We start from the raw sequence: 22,691 nt of genomic DNA, 5'->3' as shown, positions 1-22,691 counted from the left end.
AAAACAATAAACCACTGGATCAACAGGGTTAATTTACTAAAACTTTTAAGTGCAAAATCTGGTGCAGAGAAACCAATCAGCTTCCAGGATTTTTTGTCAAAGCTTAATTGAACAAGCTGAAGTTAGAAGCTGATTGGCCACAATGCACAGATTTTGCACGCTCCAGTTTTAATAAATCAACCCCAACATGCTAAATATATTTCCAAATTAGGCCTCATGCACACTGGGGCTCTTCTAAATGCCTTTCTCCTGGCAGGAGAAAAGCAGCTGAAATAATGCATCTAAGCCACGTTTTTTCAAGAACATTAAAGCGGAGTTCCACTCTGAATTTTTTTTTTTTTTTAGAAGCGGACTCCTCTAAACCTATAAAAAAACATTTGGAGGAAATTTTATACTTACCAGAATCGACTTGTTGCTATGTAGTCCTCCTAATCTGCCACTTCCTGGTCCGTGGAGCTCCTCGTCACTTTCTCCCTCGCCTATGCTCCTGGGAAATGATGTGTCTGTGGGCAGTACTGTGATGTTGCCATAACAATGGGCGGGACCTTCCTCCGTCGCCGCCCGTTGTTATGGCAACTTTAGAAACAATCGGCGCTACGGCCGGTGATTTGCGCATGCGCGAGATCGAGAGGTGCATGCTGGTCACCCAGCATGCATCTCTCCAAAATGAATTCAGGAAGCGATCTCGATAGGGCTTCACATGCCCACAATCATGATGGCAATGGCCACAAACGGAGGCATAAAATATTACAGTAAGAAATTTATATTGAAGTGATAAGTGTGCCTTCTCGGGACTCCAAATGAAGACACGTGACGGTGTCGTAACGCGTAGGGATTGGCCGGAGCGAGACATACACAGGAGGAGAAGCAAGAGGGCGCTTAGAGCGCCGTACGTTCATTGTCTGTAATTGTTACCATGTAAGAGTCCACCTTTTATACTCAATAAACATCTTTGCATTTTCTAATATACTACACTAGTGGAGCCCCTTCCTTTTCTCCTTTCTTCCCCCTATCACGGTGTTGCTGACACCAGAGTTTCATAGGTATTCCAGCAGAGGGCTTATAAGGAGAAATCTACAATCCATCCACTGACTACATAGAATAGTGGCAATATCAGCAAACCTGAACTCACAGATGCATTAATTAACCAGCCCTGAGGTGAGAGTTCTGGGAGACCACATTTAATTAATTGTATGAAGTTTCTATGGGCAATACCACTATATTCTATTACTGAGAAGCCAGCTATTCGAATTACATTCACCCCATCTCTTGTGACTTTTTAGTTTTACCATATTCCCAGGAGGACCTGGCATTCCTATCCATCCCCTCCTTTTATGGACTATTTATTTATATTGCACATTGATTAGTATATATGATTATTATTATCATTTTTATCAGTATTGCTGTCATTTTCTACCAACCCTTTGTTTGTATATATATGTTTCTATCAGTCATGTATTTATGACCACTTTTTATTGTATGCACTTTATGCGATTTTGGTAGACCTGTTATCACTTTTCACTTTATCACATTTAGAGGAGATATCCCTAGTTTATTGGATCACTGCGCGAAATCACCTTTATTGTCAAGAAATTTATATTTGTGATAAATCGATCATAATCATTGTATACTCGCTTTTGAATTTCATTAGTGATAATGCTAGGATCAAAAAAAAATAAAAAAATTTGTCCGGAACTCTGCTTTAAGACATGTTTAAGTTTGCTTAGAAGTTTATTCACTTCCTTGGCCAATCTAGCTATTGAAATGAAAAAACGCTCAATTGCCTAGCGCTAGCGTGCCTTTAGACGTGTTTACCTCCATTTAGGAGTATTAGCCGATTTTTTTCTGCCAAAATGCTCCTCTCTTGAACGCACAAGTGATGCAGTGGTGAAGCGTTTTTTTTTTGTCTGCTTCTAAGCTCCTATAAATGATAGTGTGTATGGACACTGGGGTTAACATGGAGAGGACTTTAGAGGCAGAGAAAAAAAAAAAAGATCAAACGCCTATAAAAGCAGCTCATGCATGAAAGTAATCCATATTAGAGGTCAAACTTCTTTTTCTCCAACAGCAAGGAAAAATCTCTTGTCTGCTGCAGTAATTATAGGGCCTGGGTGCACTTCCCTGCATTTTACAACATAGTTAATGCTCTGATATCAGAGCAATCACTGCTTATAATAGCGATTGGTAAAAAGCAGACACCCTTAGGCACTCGCACTTACCTTCCATTTGCCTCGCTGCTATCCTATTAGCCTGTCGGAGTGCCCTATAAATTGCTTAAAGTACGAGTCAATCCTGGGTTGGAGCTTATGCCTCGTACACACGATCGGACTTCCCGACAACAAAACCGTGGAATTTTGTTCGAAGGTTGTTGGCTCCAACTTGTCTTGCATACACACGGTCACACAAATGTTGGCCAACAATTACGAATGTAGTGATGTACTAGACGTACTACATGATTTTTTTAGCTCTTTAGCGCCACCCTTTGGGCTCCTTCTGCTAATTTTGTCTTAGTAGAAGTTTGGTGAGTGTTGATTCGTGCTTTTCTTTTTGCGTTTTTCATTTAGCGCTATTATTATTCTTGCTATCACTTGAAAAAAAAGCCTTTGAAAATTTGTTTGCAATAACTCCATCAGTATCACCAGCAAAGCAGCTTCATTATTATCCCATTAAAGAAGAAGAAAATTGTGCGCTGCTTTTGGACATTTCCTAATTTGCCACGTCACAAATGTTGATTCTCCATTAGGAATGCTAGTTTACAAGACCGACCACTTCTGAGCATGCGTGAACTTTTGTGCGACGAACTTGTGTGCACAAGATCGGAAATTCCGACAACAAAGTTTAGTTGGCGGAAAATTTGGGAACCTGCTAGCCAACATTTGTTGGCGGAAAGTCCGACAACAAATGTTCAATGAAGTATACACACGGTCGGAGTTTCAGCCAACAAGCTCGAACATTTCCCGTCGGAAAATCAGACCGTGTGTATGCGGCATTACATAGCACAAAATACCATTCATTTGCCCCTGACAGCCTAGCAACTGAATATGCAGGTACCCAGGGATGCAATAAAGTACAAGCAGTGGTGGGTGCTTGCTACCCAGCAAACCTGTTTCTTTAGCCTCATAGTGCAAGCATAATCTTTAGCGATCCTGCTTGTCCCTGCATTCATATCAATTTTCCTATGTGGAGATGCTGCCCACTCCGACACGCACAGGCAGTCTAGATTGCACACGCATGTACTGACAGAGCCTTGGAAACTGCTGTCAATGAAGGAGGAGCATAGAAGTGTCTTCTGTGTGATGTCCTCTTGGACTGCCTGTGCATGTTGGCGCAGGTGGGGTCCGCACATCTCCTTGTAGCCAGATTCTAGGAGGGCACATGAAATGGTGGCTCCATAGGACCCTTTAATGGAAAGGAACCACCCTGAAACAGGAAGAGGACCTGCTGAGTGGAGAGTGAATAGCAATTTTAACATATCACAAAAAGTCTTCACCTCAGCAGTAAACATTGACAAAAAAAATGATTTATCTAATAATAATAAAAATAAGAATAATAATCTTAGCCTGACTCTCCCAGTGCTTCAATTCTTGTCACAAAAACACCCACTTCAGTCTGAACACCGGCCAATTCCCCAGCGTTCATACTCTATTCTGAGCTGTAACAAACATCACACAGGTTGCTTCCAACACACAATGCAGCTCCATAGATCTGCTGCATGTAACATATTTATGAATTCTGCTTGAAGAGGACTCTTTCTTCCTGCTACCAGTACTTAGAAGTAGAACTCATAATTGAATTTTGCTTGAATATTCTGTTAAATATTTAACATTCTCTATTTCTATGCAGCATGTGTAAAAAGAAAGCTCATATACTCTGCATGTGTAATAATTAAAGTGAATATAAACTCTAACAATCGACTTCTCTTATTTGCTTCATGTTGCTCTGTCATATATAACGAAAAGTGCCTGTGAGCAATCTGCTGAGCTGACAGCTTCCCGTGCGCTCTGCTTCTGCTGACCGCAATCAGTAAGCACTGTTACCGGCAATCTCTGTGGATTGCAAAACACCAGTCCCTATGTTATGGAGGAGGGGTGGTGTTCTGTAGTCTTGACCTTGGGTGACAACGCTGCTCCTCCATAGATACAGTAAGAAAAAAAACGTATAAACTCTGAGCTTGGTAGAAACAATATTCAAACCAAATCTATAAATAGGGAAAAATGACAGCAGCGCCTGCAATTATCCACAGATATTAAACAGCATTACATACCTGCCTGGAGCATGTTCTCCCTGTGCCTGCGTGGGTTTCCTCCGGGTACTCCGGTTTCCTCCCACACTCCAAAGACATGCTGGTAGGTTAATTGGATCCTGTCTAAATTGGCCCTAGTATGTATGAATGTAAGTTAGGGACCTTAGATTGTTAGCTCCTTGAGGGTACGGACTGATGTGAATGTATAATATATATATGTAAAGCGCTGAGTAATTTGACAGTGCTATATAAGTACCTGAAATAATAATAATAATAATAATAATATAGAAATATGCTGCACTATCACTCTAAATTCACAACACAATTTGAATACAGATCTTAGGCTGTGCAAAATAGTGCAATAAAAGTGACCTAGATAGAGGAGCCACCCTAGGACAGGATGCCAGATAAGCAGATAATAAAGTAAAAAAGTCTAAGAAAACTAACACAGCCACAACATTTAGGGATTGACAAGCTACAAGATAATACATTTTGGGCTTTTTTCAAGGTCACATTCACACCTAAGCAATTTGAAGCTTTATCAGCAGTTCTTCAATGCTCAACACTAAGATTTCCATTCTATTCGATGATGCCCATTCACAAGAGTATAGTGTAGTTTTAAGCTCGTCGCTCAGAAAAGTTAATGAGTTTCTTTTGGGGCAGAGTCTGTGTTTTGGCCACAATAGACTATATTGGAAGCACAAGAAAAACATGCAAAAATCCACTAAATATGCATTTTGTGCATGTTTGTTGTGCAGTACCTAGTAAAAAAAAAATAATTAAAAAAAAGCTTAAACCTGAAATGCGTGCAAAACCCTTTTACAGATGCCCATAAAAATATCCAAAAGCAACTACTCAGGTGTCAATGGGACCTTACACTACCTTTCCAGCAAACACTTTTAAGTGTTTTCCTATAAATCTTTAAAAAAAGTGTTTTTAAAATAGGGGAGAAAGTAGGAAAAAAAATATCATAACCTTTAATAAACAGGTCTTCTTAAAAACAGAATTCACCTACCTAAGGTCCTGGTCAGATTTGGGAGATTACAACCCAGATTATAAGAGAATAAAATATAATGGATGATGCATACCTGGAGAATTTCTTATAGTAGTGAGCTCACAGACAATCTGATTAAGAGTTCATATCCGGACATCACATTTATTGGTTAATCTACAGGCTTAATTCCTCCTCATTATGCATAACCAATTAGAGCAGATGTAGAGAAAGCAAAGCTGACCTTAGTAAGTGAATCAATGGCAGGGCTCTGCTCTCAGTCCATTCTACTTAATGGTTATTTGTATAAAACACCCAAAAGCTTTGTCAGCACTCTAAAGAAGTGTTCTCACACAAGAAGTGTATGACGTCACTCTATGCTGGTGTCCATTTTGGTTGCAATATCACTTCCAATCAATATAACAGCATGCTTTACAAATTGTTTAGAAATTTAACAACATTGCACAGCAATGCCAAAGGCTGCCATTACACAGGCTGTTCAGACAAAGTTGACTTGTACTTGGGGTGCTTGTAAAAAATGTGACTTAAATAATTAAACTGGTCAGAATGGAAATAAAGGCCTGATTTGTAGAATACTAGTGGTAAAGGTGGGAAATACTTTGTCTTAATACAAATATAGCATAACTAAAATAATAGACATTTGCTTAATGATTTAAAATATATATATTTTTTTTATAAATCGGGAAATTTTTATTAAAAATGTTTTTCGTGTAACAGCAACTACTTATACAGAAACACACTTCTGCAGGATGAGTAGAAGCATCATAAAGATATCCAAATAAAAATAAAGTACAAAGTGCAAATATAACATAGAATTTAAAATATCTTCATTTGCAAAAGCCACACCACACTGATCTTCAGGGAAAGAACAAAACTAATTCAGACTCTGATATAGGGATCCTGCAATATTTTCACATAATTAGCACCTACCACACACATAAATGTTTCATACAATACAAAAATTATATCAAAAAACCCTAAAAAAAAAAAGAAAATTCTTAACAAAATATATAATCATCTTCAATAACAAGCTAGTTACTACCCCTTCCCTGAAGGCCATGGGGTGGTTAGTAGCTGTTGGATGGATGCAAGACATAAAACAAAACAAGAGATACATTTTTGTTTTACTGGAGCCACATCCTGGCCACACTAACATTTCTGTAAATGATGCATTAATTATACAGTATTTATATAACTCTTAAAATATATAATTTTTATATCACTGGAACAAAAATATTTGTATTTGTAAAATATGCTGTATCCTTGTGCACATCATTTCAAAGGGAAAACTTGTCTTCTTGTGAAATCAGCATCAGCGCCTTACTATATCTGTGCTTTGAAGATGACTTCAAAGAAAATTCACTGTATGAAGTCCAATTTAAAGTCAGCTTTGCCTGCGGTCTTGTTCTCACTAACCCCTTGTGTCTCAGTTCTTTATTTACCACATCCCTCCACCTCATCATCGCTAACATTCTCATGGCCATAGAAAACCCAGGTGTCCTATCTGCCTGAACACTGTATTTGTAGATATCCTGTGGGGATATATTACAATATTATTATTACATTTTACGGGGTTGAAGGAAGGCGCGATCACTGCTGTCGTCACCCACTCCCTGTTTGATTCCTTATATGAATTTTCAAAGGATCGTGTAAGGTCAAGTATCACCAGGATCATTTGGGACCTGGCCTAGGCTGACAAAATTTGAAGGGAGCCGAGGCCTGTCCTTTTATTTGTCATGTTATCACATTGCAGGTAAAGGTGGAAAGGAAAATTACTATTTATTTTCGGCATGCAGAAGTGTGCCACCACAGTCATGGACATGGAGGATACCCGGTAAACCTGGCCCATGCGGATATATCACTAAAATCTGCTCATGACACTGCTAGATCTTTAAACCGTGCACTTTGGTGTTTATGGATAGATTCTAACTGAAAGTTATCAGTACAAAAAACAATTGGCTAATGGAAGGTCCAGGTCGACAAGTTTCAAAACACAAACACAGGATCTTATATCAACTCTTCAGCATATGAGTGTTGAAGTTATTAGCTGTCTGTTGTATACAAAATGTAAAATTATATACAAAATTTGCCCAATACACAAGGAGAATCCACACACACCATGGTAGTAGAAAGTATCCTCAGTTAATTCTATAACTGACAAAGACTTTTGTATTGTTAAGAGAGAAGGTTAGATCATGTGTCGGCTGCCTGGCAACCAAGGTCACTCCTGGCTGTATGCTTGGATATCTGGAATGTTATCTCATTTTTTACCATGAGAGTGTAGCTAAAGCAAAGTGTATAACAAAATAAAAGCATAATGCCGCGTACAAACGAGCGGAATGTCCGACAGAAAAAGTCAGACGGAAGCTTTTCATCGTCTATTCCGATCGTGTGTATGCCTCATCGGACTTTTTTTTCGAAAATTCTGACGGACCTAGAAATGGAACATGTTCTAAATATTTCTGACGGAACCAACCGCTTGTCTATATGCTGTTCCGATGGACCAAAAACGATGCTTGCTCTGAAGCAAGTACGAGACAGAAGCTATTGGCTACTGGCTATTGCACTTCCTTTTTCTAGTCCCGTCGTACGCGTTGTAAGTCACCGCGTTCTGGACCGCTTGAATGGAATTCCATCCGAGTTCTGTCAGAAAAACCTTCGGAATTTATTCCGACGGCTAAACCGGTCGTGTGTACAGGGCTTAACTTTGATTGAGACCCACTTGCTCATTAGGGAAATGCACATTACATAGACGTTTCAATTCACTAACTTTCTCATGGATCTGAGAGGGTTCCACTTTGTTGCTAAAGTATATTATTGTTCAAAAGAATGACACCGTAAAAAAAAATGTTTTATTATCATGGTTTTTATTGATGGGAGTATTTTTAGGAGAAATTCACCTTTTAACAAAAAATAATAATAAATGTAAATTTTTTTGCAGGTAAAAAAATGTGCATTTACTATTTTTTGTTTTAGGAGCCTGGAATGCATTGCATCAGCAATCAGCAGATCGCTGATGCCATGCGGATCTCCTGCACACTGTCAGTGTAATCTGTGGTGTTTCATTGAGAACTACAAGCTGACAGCCCACACGGCCACACTCTCTTTGAATTGTGGCAGCAAGTACAGGGACAAGATCCCCGGCTCACTGGCGCAAGGAGGGGGGGTGGGGGGTTCAGGCGGCGAAGGAGTCTGATGCTGAATATGTTATATGTTGCACCAAAAATTCAGAAAGATTAACTTATCCTTTAGGCCAGGTTCACATATGTGTGGCCGCGGGTTCGTGCCTGGGATCCGAAGTGTGTCTGTTCACCTGTTCAGGTGTGAGTCAGGTCCGGATTGTTGCCTTAATTCACACCTGAACCAGACCAATAAACGCACTGGACCCTTTTGCAATCCGCTCCACGGCCGCCCTGGACCTGTGTGAACCAGCGCCATTGAGAACAGGTCACACTCACCTGTCATGTAAATTGGATGCGGGGAAACCCATGGGGATATATCACTAAAAGAGACAATCTGTAGCAGTACCATCAGCATGAGGAAAGTCATCTCTTCCAAGTAGATGATTCAAAAGTAGTATTTTAAAGGTTGAGAATAGTGGGTACCAACATTTCACATTTATTATACATTTCGGTATGGTGGACCAAAATAGTTGGCACATGGCAGAATCTCAATGCGTAAAAAACTTCAATAAGGAATGGGTTAAAATCCATGTCTTCAGACCTGCTTACACATTTAAGCCTTGCAGCCTTAGTCATAGTTGACCTGTACCATAAATATAATTTTTTTAACATATATGAAAACTACATGTATTTTGGATTATATTGCTAGAAGTTGTCTGAAGGAAGCCCAAGTCAAAGCACCGATGTTCCCCATCAGTCTTTAATTGGAATCCAGGTTTAGAGCAGAGAACTGCTTTTTGACGTGTTTACTCATTGGTTTCCTTCCTGCTGCCTAGTTGGCACCAACTGAAAAAAGACTACTTTTCCCTGTATTCATTGCAGTGTGGTTCCAGGAGATGTTTAGTGAAGATTCAAGGAAGCCTTCTTTGATTTGACCTTAACAGAAGGTTTAAACAGCACTGCTGCAAAACGACCTTGTTTGCCTTTACATTAGGATACCAACATGGAAATAAGTGAAAGTCATGGACCACCAATAAAAGGGAACATTTATTTAACAGGGTCTTTCCACTGACCATCAATATGAAAGAGATGAAAACAGAGGGATGCATAGGTCAACACAGACCAGCAGTGATCAAACAACAATTTGGGGTTCAAAACAGACCACTGATCACCAATGATAACACTGCCAAATATTAGGGTCACAAAGTGGCAGGTACAACACAGAGGTCAAAAGAAAGGGGGTTTAATTTTCTATATGGCCTTCCAAATTGTAGTATGCCCCTAGGAACGATTACATATTTTCTGTTAATTGCTGCAGCAGAAAACAAATGTTATGTTCCTATTCAAGTGACCCACTAGGCCCACACTTAGTTGTGTTTAACAAATACAGCTCTACTGTTGAACCATTAATATCTAATATCTACAAATAACTGTGATGTTCTATCATTATACTCAGATAAAATACAGTGCTGGAATAATACTTAAATCTGACATAACACAACTGTGAAGCATGATTTCCAAAAAGACAAGTAAGGCTACGCTGGGACCCATATGTGTTCCTACACTGCATGTAGTAAACTAGAGTCTGCTGTTTGCAGGAAAAGCAACAAAGGCCTTTGTTCGGCCACTCCTGTGTCTCCGATGGCTCACTATAAAAATCACCTATAAACATTTATCTGTTTATAGTGCCTGCATATAAATTGCCTGTCCAATAGACTGTCAGATAGAGGTTAATTTCATTTGACCTGAGATTTCTGTGCAAGAGAGGCTGGGCATCAGCTGGACCATGTTTTAATTGAATGCACTGGTAGAAGATCAATTCAACACTCATTGTAACAGATTGTTGCCTCCTTTCGCCTCCTTATTGGCATGTGTCATTAGAATATGAAAAGAACCTTAGCAAAGCCCATCAGACGATAATGAAAGCCCAAGTAGCTGAAGTGAAACATGACAGGTCTATATAATGGTGCAGTACTGTTTGCAGAGATTATTCTAGTGTGTTCAAATTGACACAGAACGACATGATTTTCAACATGATGCTGCGAAAGAACGTAAAGCATTACAAAACAGTACAAAAGAGTTCATACTGTATTTACATTCCCAAATATGTAAAAGAGCCTAATCCTATATAAAATGACATAAAACAACAATGTAACTTTATTGTGCTGCTATTTTAGATCAATAAGGATGCTTAAAGCTAATCTATGACCATATATGATTGAAAAATATATAGTGTTGTTGACGTGCATGTGATTTTTGATGTATTGCTGTGTGTTCTGGGTCTCTGAAAACTGGCATGCTCTGATGAGGAGACAGTGGCTAGCTTCCACGACTGCTGGCTTCCTTGGTCTCCCTTCTGTTTCCTAATCCTGTACTCAAATATTAGCTATTGATTATATTCACCAATATGGGTGATCCCACTTATTAACTGCGAGCAGCTAGAATTGGCAAGCCAGAGCTAGCTACCACAGAAGAAATTTATTTGTGACACTTTTCTGGTGTTATGGCCATACTAGAAAAACCTGCACCAAATTTATGAAAGCCTTGCAACAGTTTTCTTCTTTTTCTAGTGCATGTAAAAAAGTCAGTTATTTCTTAAGTGGGCCACTTTTGGATTCTAGCACTGTGTCTGCAAAAAATACTACATAGGAACTTTTTGATTAAAGAAAAAAAAAAAAAATTATATATATATATATATATATATATATATATATATATATATATATATATATATATATAAAGCGATATGCACAGTGATGCTCATGTAGCACCAATTCGCAGCATTTTCAAGCCATAGTTGCCTGGACCAGGCTGTGACACTTCACATGGCAGTTTTTACCTCTCTCCGGCCACAAGTGAACGGAGGAGTGGCTGCTTGGGGAGAGGTAGACTCCAGTCTGGCAGCTGTAGAAGGATATCCTAATATGATGAGTTATTAACAATTAAGCAAAAAAAAAATAGTTCATAGAATTAAAATTTGGTGTTGGAAAGAAAGATCTCTGCATGCTTCTTCTCAGACCTGGTTTGGGTGTGTGCACAGCCGTTTATCCTTCTTTGACTGGCATACTGCCATAGGACTGAGAAGGTTGCCAATATTGCTTACAGTCAGGTTAAATCATGATCAGTAAGATTACCGACACGTACAGAAAATATAGGCAGTTCTTACTACCCCCACTTTAAAAATCTATCTCTTTGGCAGCAACAAATTCTTAACAAATTACCGCCAGTTCTTGCTTTAGGAAACTGGCGCTAATTAAGACCAACTCTGATCTGGCAGAAAGAGGTACAGTGGGGGCCGTGTCTGTGCTGGGAAGCTGTCATGTACAGCTTCCTGCATTGTGTTCTATCGCCGCCAGGCTGAAAGCTAAATGTAAACAAAAGGGTTGGGGATACAGCTGATGTCATTACTCATATTGGGAAATTACTTCTCACTGGGTGGGCACAGCCTGATGGGGAACTGAGAGAGTGACAGTGCACAGTAGTGGGCAGATTCGAATGTTGCTATTGGACTGAATAGTGACTTTGGATACACCCACTCCTGTGCGCCGTCAATCAAAAGTGGAGTGGATCTCATAGGGAACAAGTCTCTCAGTTCCTTATCAGGCTCCACCCACCCCTAGTATAAAACTCCTCGGCCATGTGCCTGTCAGTGTGACAGTGCAGTGGTTGAGGAGGGAGGACAGGAGTGAGTGCAGTGGAAGAGGAGTGTCCAGTGTGGATACTCCTTCCCTAGCGCAATCACAGACAGAGTCATGTATCTATCTGTGACAGGTACAAGAAATGCATGCAAGCACCGACAAGCACAGTGCTGCACCCCAGTAGCGTTCCAAGGGGTGTCTTATGGCACCCTTTATGAATTCCCCCAATGTATGTTAAGAACAATATAAAATGCATGTGAATCCCCATATGACCCATTTCAAAATTCATAAACTGTAATGGAGATCCTTCAACAAAGTCTCACGGATAAAATACAAAAAACTACCATATATTAGGACCCCATGGTTGACAAGGTCCCAACACTTTAGGCCTGATTACCTAAAGTGTAAAGTGACATGATGAGAACCAACAGAGTTTTTCTTTCATATGACTGAAAATTAAAGTAAGCACAGTCCTTTGTTGCTGCTCATTGACTGCAAGCTCAAGCCAAAAGTTGTAGCCTCCATTTTTGGACACATAAATAAACGTTAACATGCAACTTTCTGACACGAAGATAACAATATATACTTCATTAGAGCATCAAAGTTCGATACCATAAGATAGCAGATTGATTTACACAAATGTGTTTGATATTATACATTTAGTAACCCCAGGTTACATTATACATATTTAGATTCTAGTTTCTGGCTGTGCATATTTCTAGGGATGGCAACCTGAAACTGACAACACCAAGGCTAGCGTGATAAGTCTTCTGACACCAGAGACTGTAGTGAAGCATAAACACTGCATCAAGGCCCAAGCTCCATAAACTTTTCTATGCACCAATGTTTGTAAAAATAGTCCTGCTTACAGTGATGTCCGCAGATCAGCATGGAAGTAGTTTGCTTTAAGAAAATCACAGTGTACATACAGGCTGGGAAACCATACCTGGTGGCAGGTATGATTGGGAGTGGAGTGGGTGCGGTGTGTGAAGATTGATGAGAATCGGAGGAGGATGGTGAACAGGAGGTGAGCAAAAGAGAAGTTTACCTTGATTGATATGGCATCGGATGGTGGACCTGCCACACAATATGTTGACTCAATGTTAATAGCATTTGAGTTCACACAATCTGGAAAGCACATTTAAATCTTTGTATCGATGGCAGCTTGCACATCAGGGAGACTTCTCGGTTTGATTGGCAAGGTTTTCTTCTATCAATACTGAAGTTTAACACACCTGTGGCTTACATCTTTAAGGATTTATTTGCTAATGTCACATATGGACTTTTTTCATTATTTTAATTCACATTCACTGGTTAGGTGTGGATATTTCTATTTGGATATGATTGTATGATATATTATTTGGTTGGTTAAACATTTTTTCATTATTTTAAATTAAGTATAAGTCATTTCATATCACTATATATAGCACAGCACTTTTTAACCTTTTTCTGTTAAACCATACCTGACTTATGAGTCAGCAGTATTCCTCTGTGAATATGTCTTATTACTAATGCAGGAATATAAACACAGATGTAATGGAATATCTACTTTACATGAGCCTTTGGCCAGGTATTGGACATTCAAGTATTTGCACATTCGTAACCGTAAAAGAAAAATGCCATTACTGAAATTTGTAGCTGCAGGCACTGTGGAGCTAATCATCCTCAAAATTACAGCAGAAGCATCAACTAAAATTGCTCACCTCACTCTGCTCCCCTCTCAGAGCACCTGCTCTATATTTGCATTAGATGGATGGAAAGCTGTCAAGCTGGATGGGAAAACTGGGTAAGCTGAGCAACTGAGAAAGAAACTTCAAGAACTTCAACTTTAGTTCTTTTGCTGTGAACTTTGAGGATGAGCCTGCAGCCACAATTACAAAAATAATGGAAATATATTGATAGAGCCCTTTTGACAAACATATTGAGACACAAAATAAATGGCTGTGGATGATACAATGGTTTCCAATGTTTACACCTCAGTTTCATAAAACAAATGTATATAATAAGGAACTAAACATAGAAAAACAAAAAAGAAACCAATAACCAACTATGGAGGTATACATAGTTGGAGAATTGGTAAAAATTGCAATTATGGGGTTACAAGATTTTTGAGGGTACAACAGCAAAAAATCCCACTCTCTATGGAAAATAGCCATTAGATCTAAATTATAAGCGGTCATTCTTTCAAATACACAGATTTCATCAACCTTCCTGATGACTTCTGTCAGGTATGGAACTATATTTCCCTTCAATCTCTTTACCTAAAGTCTGACCACAAAACGTGTATTCATAGAGAAAAGTTTAAAGATTGAGGGAACCTTATCTATGTCAAATGCTTAGTAGTGCTAATTCTACAGAGGGAGTTACAAAAATACCAGTAGAGCTTTCAGTTTAGTTAGAATACTGAGTTCCAATAACTTTTCGAGGACTTACACTGCCATAAATTGTGCTGTAGGATGCCTGCTTGATACCAGCCCCACCAACATAAATTGATACCTGAATGAGAGAATTATCCTATTCTGCAAGAGGGAAAAAAAGCATAATTTAATCTTTTTTCTCTTAGTAATTTGTATATTTAGAATATCTTATATTGTTACTTATAGCTTGCATCCATTTGGGTCGATGTAAAAACGTTGTTAAAGTCGTCCTCCCATCGAAGTAGTGGTGATAATGTTACACAAATCTCTTTAGACTGTAAAAGAGACAGTGTGCCCATAGTGTTGTACATAGTAAGACAATGTGAGATATGTGATATATTCCTTACTGATAAACAGAAAGTGTGAGAGTGAAAATTTAAATGGGACTAGCTTTTTTTTTTTTTTTTTGGACCTGTATATCATCCAATCAGGAAACACCTTTTTTCCTATTATGGGGAAAGTTAACGTATACCTAAAGGCAAAACTTTTTTTTTTTTTTTTTTTAGTTTTGGATAGAGTGGGGAGTGAATAGAACCCCTGCCAGTTTTTATTGCTGTCTGTGCCCAAGTTAAGAAGATTCACCCTCTCTGTTTGTCCTGTTTACCATTATCCTTTAAAGTAAATATAATGAAATATAATAATATTTTCGACCGGACTGGTCCGACGGTCCGAATCCGGCAGACAATCTGACCATGCGTGGGCTTCATCGGACCTTCAGCGGACTGTTTCTGGCAAAAATCTGACGGACTTTAGATTTGGAACATGTTTCAAATCTTTACGTCGGAATTCCGCTGGACCCAGTTCCTATTGAGAAATCTGCTCGTCTGTATGCTAGTCCGACGGACAAAAACAGACGCTAGGGCAGCTATTGGCTACTGGCTATGAACTTCCTTATTTTAGTCCGGTCGTACGTCATCACGTACAAATCCGTCGGACTTTGGTGTGATTGAGTGTAGGCAAGTCCGTTCGTTCGAAAGTCCATCGGAAGTCCGTCAAAAGTCCCTCAAAAGTCCGGCGGAAAAACTGTCGGACCTTTGTTGCTGAAAAGTCCGCCCGTGTGGTTCTGGTGATCTGGGGGTCCCCAAGGAATTCCCTTATTTTGCAGGGATTTCCTCTTGCTTCCTGTTTGGCTATGGGACAGGAAGTGAAGGGAAATCTCCGTAATGGGACATAGATAGCAAAATAAAAAAATGTACAGGGGTTATAACCCTCCCTTACTCTATCCAAAATGAAAAAAAAAAAAAGTTTTGCCTATAGTTCTACTTTAAGCTTTGAAATAAGATATTTAAATATTGTAATAGGCACTGGAAGGGATATTATGTCTTCACTTCATGTTAGCTTGTGTCAGTTGTTCCCATGCATACACTGTTGCCTGTACTGTAGTGTAAAGCAGTAAGGATTGATTTCTAAGAAAGCAGAAGAAAAAAGGTATAAACATATGCTGCATCTGGCTACTGCATTTGTTTCTAACAGACACCAGCGTTTTTCATTGGGGGTATTAAACCAGTATCTCACTTGATCCAAAACCATAGCTATGTAACACCCACCTAACAACTGTCCCTGAGCCACCCCCCATCAAATTATTACCCGCATTTATTACCTTTTGTACCACCACCCCCTCCCTTTAGAATGTAAGCTCTACGAGCAGGGCCCTCCTGTCCCTTCTGTATTGAACTGTACTGTAATTTTGCTGTCCCCCCTATACATTGTAAAGCACTGCGTAAACTGTTGGCGCTATATAAATCTTGAATAATAATAATGTAATAAGTTTTTTTTATCTGAATAACCCATCCCAACACACAGCTTATTGTTTAGTAAAACCAATTGACCGCATATAACCCGTTTGCCTTGCCATACATAAAGGCATAGCGGGCTTTAAAGTGTCCGAAAAAATAGCTAGTGGAGAAACAGCTTGTTTTAAAGCTTATATATTGTCTTTTAGGAATGTATGAATACTTGAGTGTTCATTTCCAGACCCTGAGTTCACATTAAGTTTTCATCAGCTGCATTTTTTTGTTTACTATAATGATCACTAATCTATATCATGCGCCTTATAGAATTACATACACATCTGTTAAAAATAGATATTTTGCCCTGAGTGATTTCTTAAGTAAAATGTACTATTAATATCACAAATAGATCATCTAATATCCCAAGTAAGGATGCTGTACAAAATATAACATACAAAATACTCATGTTCATCCAATCCAGGTACTACTGTGTGTTCAATAATTCTCAGACTAGGGCAGTGTTGATACACCAGATGTAGCAATATGACTTTACTGACAGCAGAGGTGTGCGTGCCAAAATAATGGTTGGCTAAATTGGCAGGTAAACAGTAAACATCATTGTATTACAGCAATGTATGTAGCTATTTTCCAGGGGTTCTACTTTAATGCTGATGTAAACCAATAAAATTGGTCAATGTTGTTTTCATATAAAGTAAATGGACTGATCACGCTACAGAAATTTTTTTAACTTTCTGGCCAGAGCATAAAAACAATCCCCTCTACTGAAAATGTTTAAAAAAAAAACAAAAAAAAAAAAAAAAAAAAAAAAACAATCCCCTCTTTCCTCATGTTTGGGTACCTTACTGCACAAGGATCAAAAGAGGTTTAGCAGTGATGCCAGTTGCTGCAAATTTTAGGGCAAGCATAGAACACAGTCCTGAACAAAATATAACTCAAATAATTGAATGTAATACCCAAAGAAGGGAAGTAACTAGCCGTCCACTAAAAAGGGTTCATTTAATTTCTTTTGAACATTATTTTCCATGGTAGTGTCCTAATGTATAGAAATACTAACTGCAGTGCCTGGTTATGATGGATACTGCAGAACACGGTTTTCCAGCTTTAATGAGATATGTATGACTTTTTAAAGCAACTTACTAATATTCAAAAGCTTTACCATCTACTAAAAACTTTGGCCGTGTACAGAAAGCCAGAGATGGGTCCTAGAAGGCAAGTATATTTCTCCATTATTTGGATTGTGTTCCCTTTAAGGGGTATGATAAGAGATGTTTTTGAGTACTCAGGGTTTCTCATCCATGCAGGGTGAGGGGTTCTGGGGTAGTCTGGATGGAGAGGAGAGGGCTGATTTGCAGTTCTCTCAGGATTGGTAATTCCTTTTTTGAGACCTGGAATCCAGAGACTAATGCCGCGTACACACGATCGGGATTTTGGTCGGAAAAAGATACGATGGCTGGGCGGATGGGATTCCGCTCAAGCTTCCCTTGCATACACACGGTCAGACAAAAGTTCACTGAACCTTTGATTGTCAAGAACGCGGTGACGTACAACACTACGACGAGCCGAGAAAATGAAGCTCAATGCTTCCGAGCATGCGTCAAATTGTTTCCGAGCATGCGTAGGAATTTTGCACGTCGGAATTGCTACAGACTATCGCATTTTTGGATAGGAACTTTTTCCGACCGAAAAATTGAGAACATGCTCTCTATCTTTTGCTGGCTGGAATTCGGCCAGCAAAAGTCCGATGGAGCATACACACGGTCGCATTTTCCCACCAAAAGCTCTCATCGGTCTTTTGCTGGCCTAATTTCCGATCGTGTGTACACGGCATGAGAAAGACTTTGGGTGGGAAAGAGCCTCCAACCATGAGTAATGAGACTTTGTTTCTATAAGGGTTAATCCGCCTGCAGGGAAGGCTTGAAAAGGAGAAGGAAGAAGTCAGAATCTGTCAGTGAGGTACAGTGGAGAAGCTCACAGCTGTGAGAAAGTGTGCACTGTCTTGTGATTGAGACCTTGCTGAGCTCCTGTCACTTTTCCAGTACCCTGAAGCAGCTGGGAACCTCCCCCCATGTGTAGGACTGGTATACTGGCTGTGAGCCGAAATACTGTGTTCAATATACCAGAACTATGGACTTTTTGTTTTTGCTTTGCTGAAGAAAGCAGTTTTTTCCAGATTTTGAAGGAACAAAAAGACCGTTTTACTTTTACAAAAGGCTGGTTGATGATTCTGGGCTCTCCATATTACACTTGTTATAACAGAAGATGCAGAAATAACAACTGAACCTGTCAGAGTATACAAACACTAGTTAGGAACCAGTTCTATAGAATGTACATTTCCTGGAGGGCCCTAAGATAGCCAGCTAACCTGTATACATGTATACTAACAACTGGTCATTTACAGTGAAATCAGTAAAACATGTATCCTTTTCTTCCATTACTTAAAATATGCTTTTCCCCTTCGGACGACCAACATTAAAATACCCTGGGCAGACTGTAAGCAACTCAACTCCAAAGATGTATTGTTTCATACCTTGGCAGACCTATATACAGACTGGCATCATTTCAAGAGTCATCAGGGAAGAAAATGTAAAACGCACATCTACAAGCTAGAACATAATAACATTATATAATATGGATAGTGCTGTATTTAAAGGGCAAACAAGACACCTGTGGAAAACCTGCAAAAGACTAAACATTCCTGGTTCCATACATGAACATACATCTAAAACGTATGTCTATTAGGACAGCATAAGGGGACAAATCAAGAACATAGCCATTAGCCATTCTTCTGTTCCAGCCTGCTCTGCCAACTACTATAATGTTACCATCACCCCATGTAGCTCAGATATTAAAGTTCTACCTAAGTCTGAAAGTGAGTTCTTGGTATATAGAAAGTACCCAGAACACCTCTTCTTATTAGATACTATAGGAAGCAGAGAGTCTTTACGCTATGTAGAAAGAGATACATTGTTTGTTAATGTAAAAGCTAAATGGCAATGTAAACTATGTTAGAGGGCCCTATAGTTATAAATGTACAATTCAAACAACATATTACCTTCATCGTGTGAATTGCATGTTATGACCATAGCGGGCCTGGTAGTGTAACAGCAAATAGATTAAAACCAGATATTAAAAAAGCATGGTCATGCAATCTAAAGTAGGTCAATGGACAGATTAGTGGACAACAGAAAACTTATTACCCCTAGTAAATGGAATAGGAAAAGTAGACACCTTACTAAAAGTACTGCCAAGACAAGAAAGTGCTGGTCTGTATACCCTCAAATAAACCACACCCTTCATTTTACTTGATCCTAAGTGTGTGGGAAATGGGCTCTTACATTATATATTTGCACTCCAGGGTTTAAATACATCCTTTGACAAACACTTTGTTAATGTATATCAGTTAAAGCACCTAGGATGCAATACCTTAGCAATGCATCTTGAAATGAAGTTTTCACATCCAACAAGGGAAAGGCTTATATAACAAGGCACAGAACAATGTGCAGAGCAGAGGAACCCATACAAACCAACTGGAATTCATTTTTAATGCCTTCATTTCAGACTGCTCTACATTCATGGATGCTGAAAACCGATTGGATGCTGTGCATTATTGCATATCACCCCTGTTCTGCCCAACATTACTCAGGTCATTGTACAAAATATAAACACGACTTCAGTAATAACCAAACCAACAGCTGAATTGTTTTTATCTAGAAAATTGATATTGTCCATTTTGCATATATGTAGACAGTGTAGGTTCTTATTTGATTGAGCTTTGTAGGCCTGACATAGACTCACATGATTTAAGCTCTTTTTCAAAGGACAAAGGCAATACACAGGACAATGTATAGCCTTTCAAGTCTCACTCCCCCTCAAGATTGAGGAGGTGGTCTTATGGTAATAGAAAACATTCCTAGAGAATAGAAACAGACAGTTTTGATCTCCACTCTGTATCCGTGCTTCCATTGTTTTTCAATACACCCAAGTATTTACAATGTGCGTATAAAAAATATCATTAAAATGGACAAATCAACATTTACTGCAGAGATACCTCTAGCATGGATGATATGCTTGTAACGTCAAACATTTTACAAATATACACTGTCTGCCTGCTACATAATGCTGCTAAACACCAATTCCTTGATCTACACTACAATATAAAAAAATGAAATAGAAAAATTAAAAACACCACTCATTGATTTGGTGGAGACTCAATTATATTACTAGGAGCTGTCCAAAATGTGATTGCTGAAGCTCATTGTCACTCTGCATCCAAGACCAGCACGTGTACAGTATGTGTTTTGTAAGAATTCCAAGGGTATTAAGACACAATCACAGATCAATCAAGCAATATATGCGCAGTTTAAGTCGTTTCTATCGTAGGAACCATTGTACTCTCTCAACTGCTGTGTTATTCCCACTGTGAATATTTGATATGGTCAACATCCGGATTTTACACATGGAATGTTGTGAATACACAATGAACCACCACTGATACCTTATCATGTCAATTACAGCAACACAGTTGTTTGGCCTTTAACACACTGTTATAACAAAGCATGCCGGTTAACTTCAAAAGTATATGCACTATATGCAATATCCACTGTCAACACCTATAGCGGCTTCTTCATTATGTCACTGATAACAATAGGTAATTGTTTCCTATGAGGGATATTAGACTAACAGTGTAAACAAAAGACTGACAAGCAGTTTGGTGCTTTATGTGATATACCAAGGAGGATTCTCCTTTACTGCAGCAAATCTACATGTCCCCGAACAAGCTCATGCATCAGTGCTCACAGAAAATTAGAATTATCTGTCCTTTAGGGAATATCACAAAGGATCATAAAAAACAGAAGGCCAAAAAAAAAAAAAACCTATAGCGACAAGCTCCTTTGCTTAGTCTTTCGGCCCTTTGGTCAATATTTATTAATTGCGACTGATGAGAGTGAAAACGCTTCTGGGCCTTATCTACAAAACTGGAGGGCAGAGGCTCAGTGAACACTAGATATACCTAATTCTCTATAGGAACATGCATTTTAATTGCCCTTTGTCCCTGGCTGCGAATGCGATATAAGCAAAGCAAAAGGTAGGAACAAAATGTTGGATGTAAATGCACTGAAATCAGTGGATAATGTTACATTTGTGCCAGAAAAATTGGATATAAAAAAAATAAAATTTTAGGGAATTAGGTCACACGAGCTAGAAATGAAAACTAAAAACCAAGCAAGATATATGATATATATAGATATATATCTATATCTAGATATAGATATATATCTAGATATAGATATAGATATACGGTATATCTATATATAGATATATAGATATATATATCATAGTAAGCAAACATTATATATCATAGTAAACATTTTTTTTTTCCCCTGAAAAGCATGTTGGGTAATTTTCACAAATAAACATGGAAGCTGAAGCAATTAGCCAGAGAAGTGGGAACAAAATTGTATATCCCATGAAGAAGACTGACGTGTACAGAGGACAAACACCCCCTGCACCATTACTGCAGCAGTCAGTACCAGTGAAATGTGGTCCAGGGTTTCAGAGCAGCCTAAGCCTGGTTGTGCACCTGTAAAATAAACATACAGAATTCCACTTGTCATAGGCAGAAAGGATACCTTTTTCTTTCGATCCCTAGAGCGCTTCCTGTGCCTTCTTTTCTCCTTAGCTTCCTCCTCTGCATTAATTTCAAAATCCCGGTTCTTCTTTAACTGGGATGCTGCATGAGCCATTGTGAGCGAGAATATCCCATGAAAAGCGCCCTTGAAGAAGGTAGTATACCCTAGTGCACCTTCTATCCAGATTCACAGTGAGGACTCCAATAAATGGAGTGATACAGCAGGGAAGCCAGTACGCAGGCTCAGGATGAGGAGGGGAACCATGTACAGATCCACTGCTTACATCTTTTCCATCACCTTCCAGTACCTGAAGCCTTCCCTGTCATTGTTATGTATCAGCACAATGAGAGAGAGAGAGAGAGAGAGAGAGGGAAAAAAAAGACAGCTGAAGCAGTGTGTGCTGCTTGACGGCACTATCCCCCTGCCACCAGCTGGAAGTGTCTAAGTGATCCCAGTAAAGGGGGATTGCTCCTAATGATGCTTCTATGCAGAAAAACAGTCATGTGGAGCTGCACATGCAAACACACAGCTTTACAATCTGCCTGCCAGCCCAGGCTCTGGGGGCAGCTGAAACAAGCACAGTGTCATCAGCATAAGAGCAGAACGTGTCCTTTGCAGAAGTCTCTGAACCCAAGATACAGTGCAGGCTCCCACTTTGAAAATAGCTGCTGTTGCTGCTGATGAGGAAGGCAAAATAAATAAATAAAACAAGAGGGAAAAAAAAATATTAATAATAATTTTGCCACACAGCCCCCAAGCTGCATTATGCAGAGCAAAATGTGAGAGGAGGTTTTTATTAACACAGTATGTGCATGGCACGTTGCCTCACTCTAGAATAAGAACACATTCATAAATGGTGGCGGAATTAAGCTCTTTTT

The 22,691-nt window shown here is 39.1% G+C and overlaps 1 protein-coding gene across 32 annotated transcripts in view; it reads right to left on the bottom strand.

Moving 5' to 3' along the window:
* Positions 1-22,691, bottom strand: part of ANK3 (ankyrin 3) — a 902,861-nt gene that overhangs the window by 402,471 nt on the left and 477,699 nt on the right. For 9 of the 32 annotated variants that reach the window (XM_073596272.1, XM_073596281.1, XM_073596277.1 and 6 more), the window contains exon 1: positions 21,814-22,259. The exons of 3 other annotated variants lie outside the window; for them this stretch is intronic. In XM_073596272.1, the coding sequence (XP_073452373.1) occupies positions 21,814-21,927 (114 nt within the window). In that variant the 5' untranslated portion in view covers positions 21,928-22,259. Of the gene's footprint in view, positions 1-21,813; positions 22,260-22,691 lie in introns of those variants that run through there. 20 more of the 32 variants (XM_073596296.1, XM_073596297.1, XM_073596289.1 and 17 more) reach the window with 5 other exon arrangements.

The sequence above is a fragment of the Aquarana catesbeiana genome, linkage group LG08 (assembly GCF_042186555.1).
Source record: "Aquarana catesbeiana isolate 2022-GZ linkage group LG08, ASM4218655v1, whole genome shotgun sequence".
NCBI lineage: Eukaryota > Metazoa > Chordata > Amphibia > Anura > Ranidae > Aquarana > Aquarana catesbeiana.
Note: the sequence above shows the minus strand (reverse complement) of the source record. Positions and strands in the feature narration are given on the sequence as shown.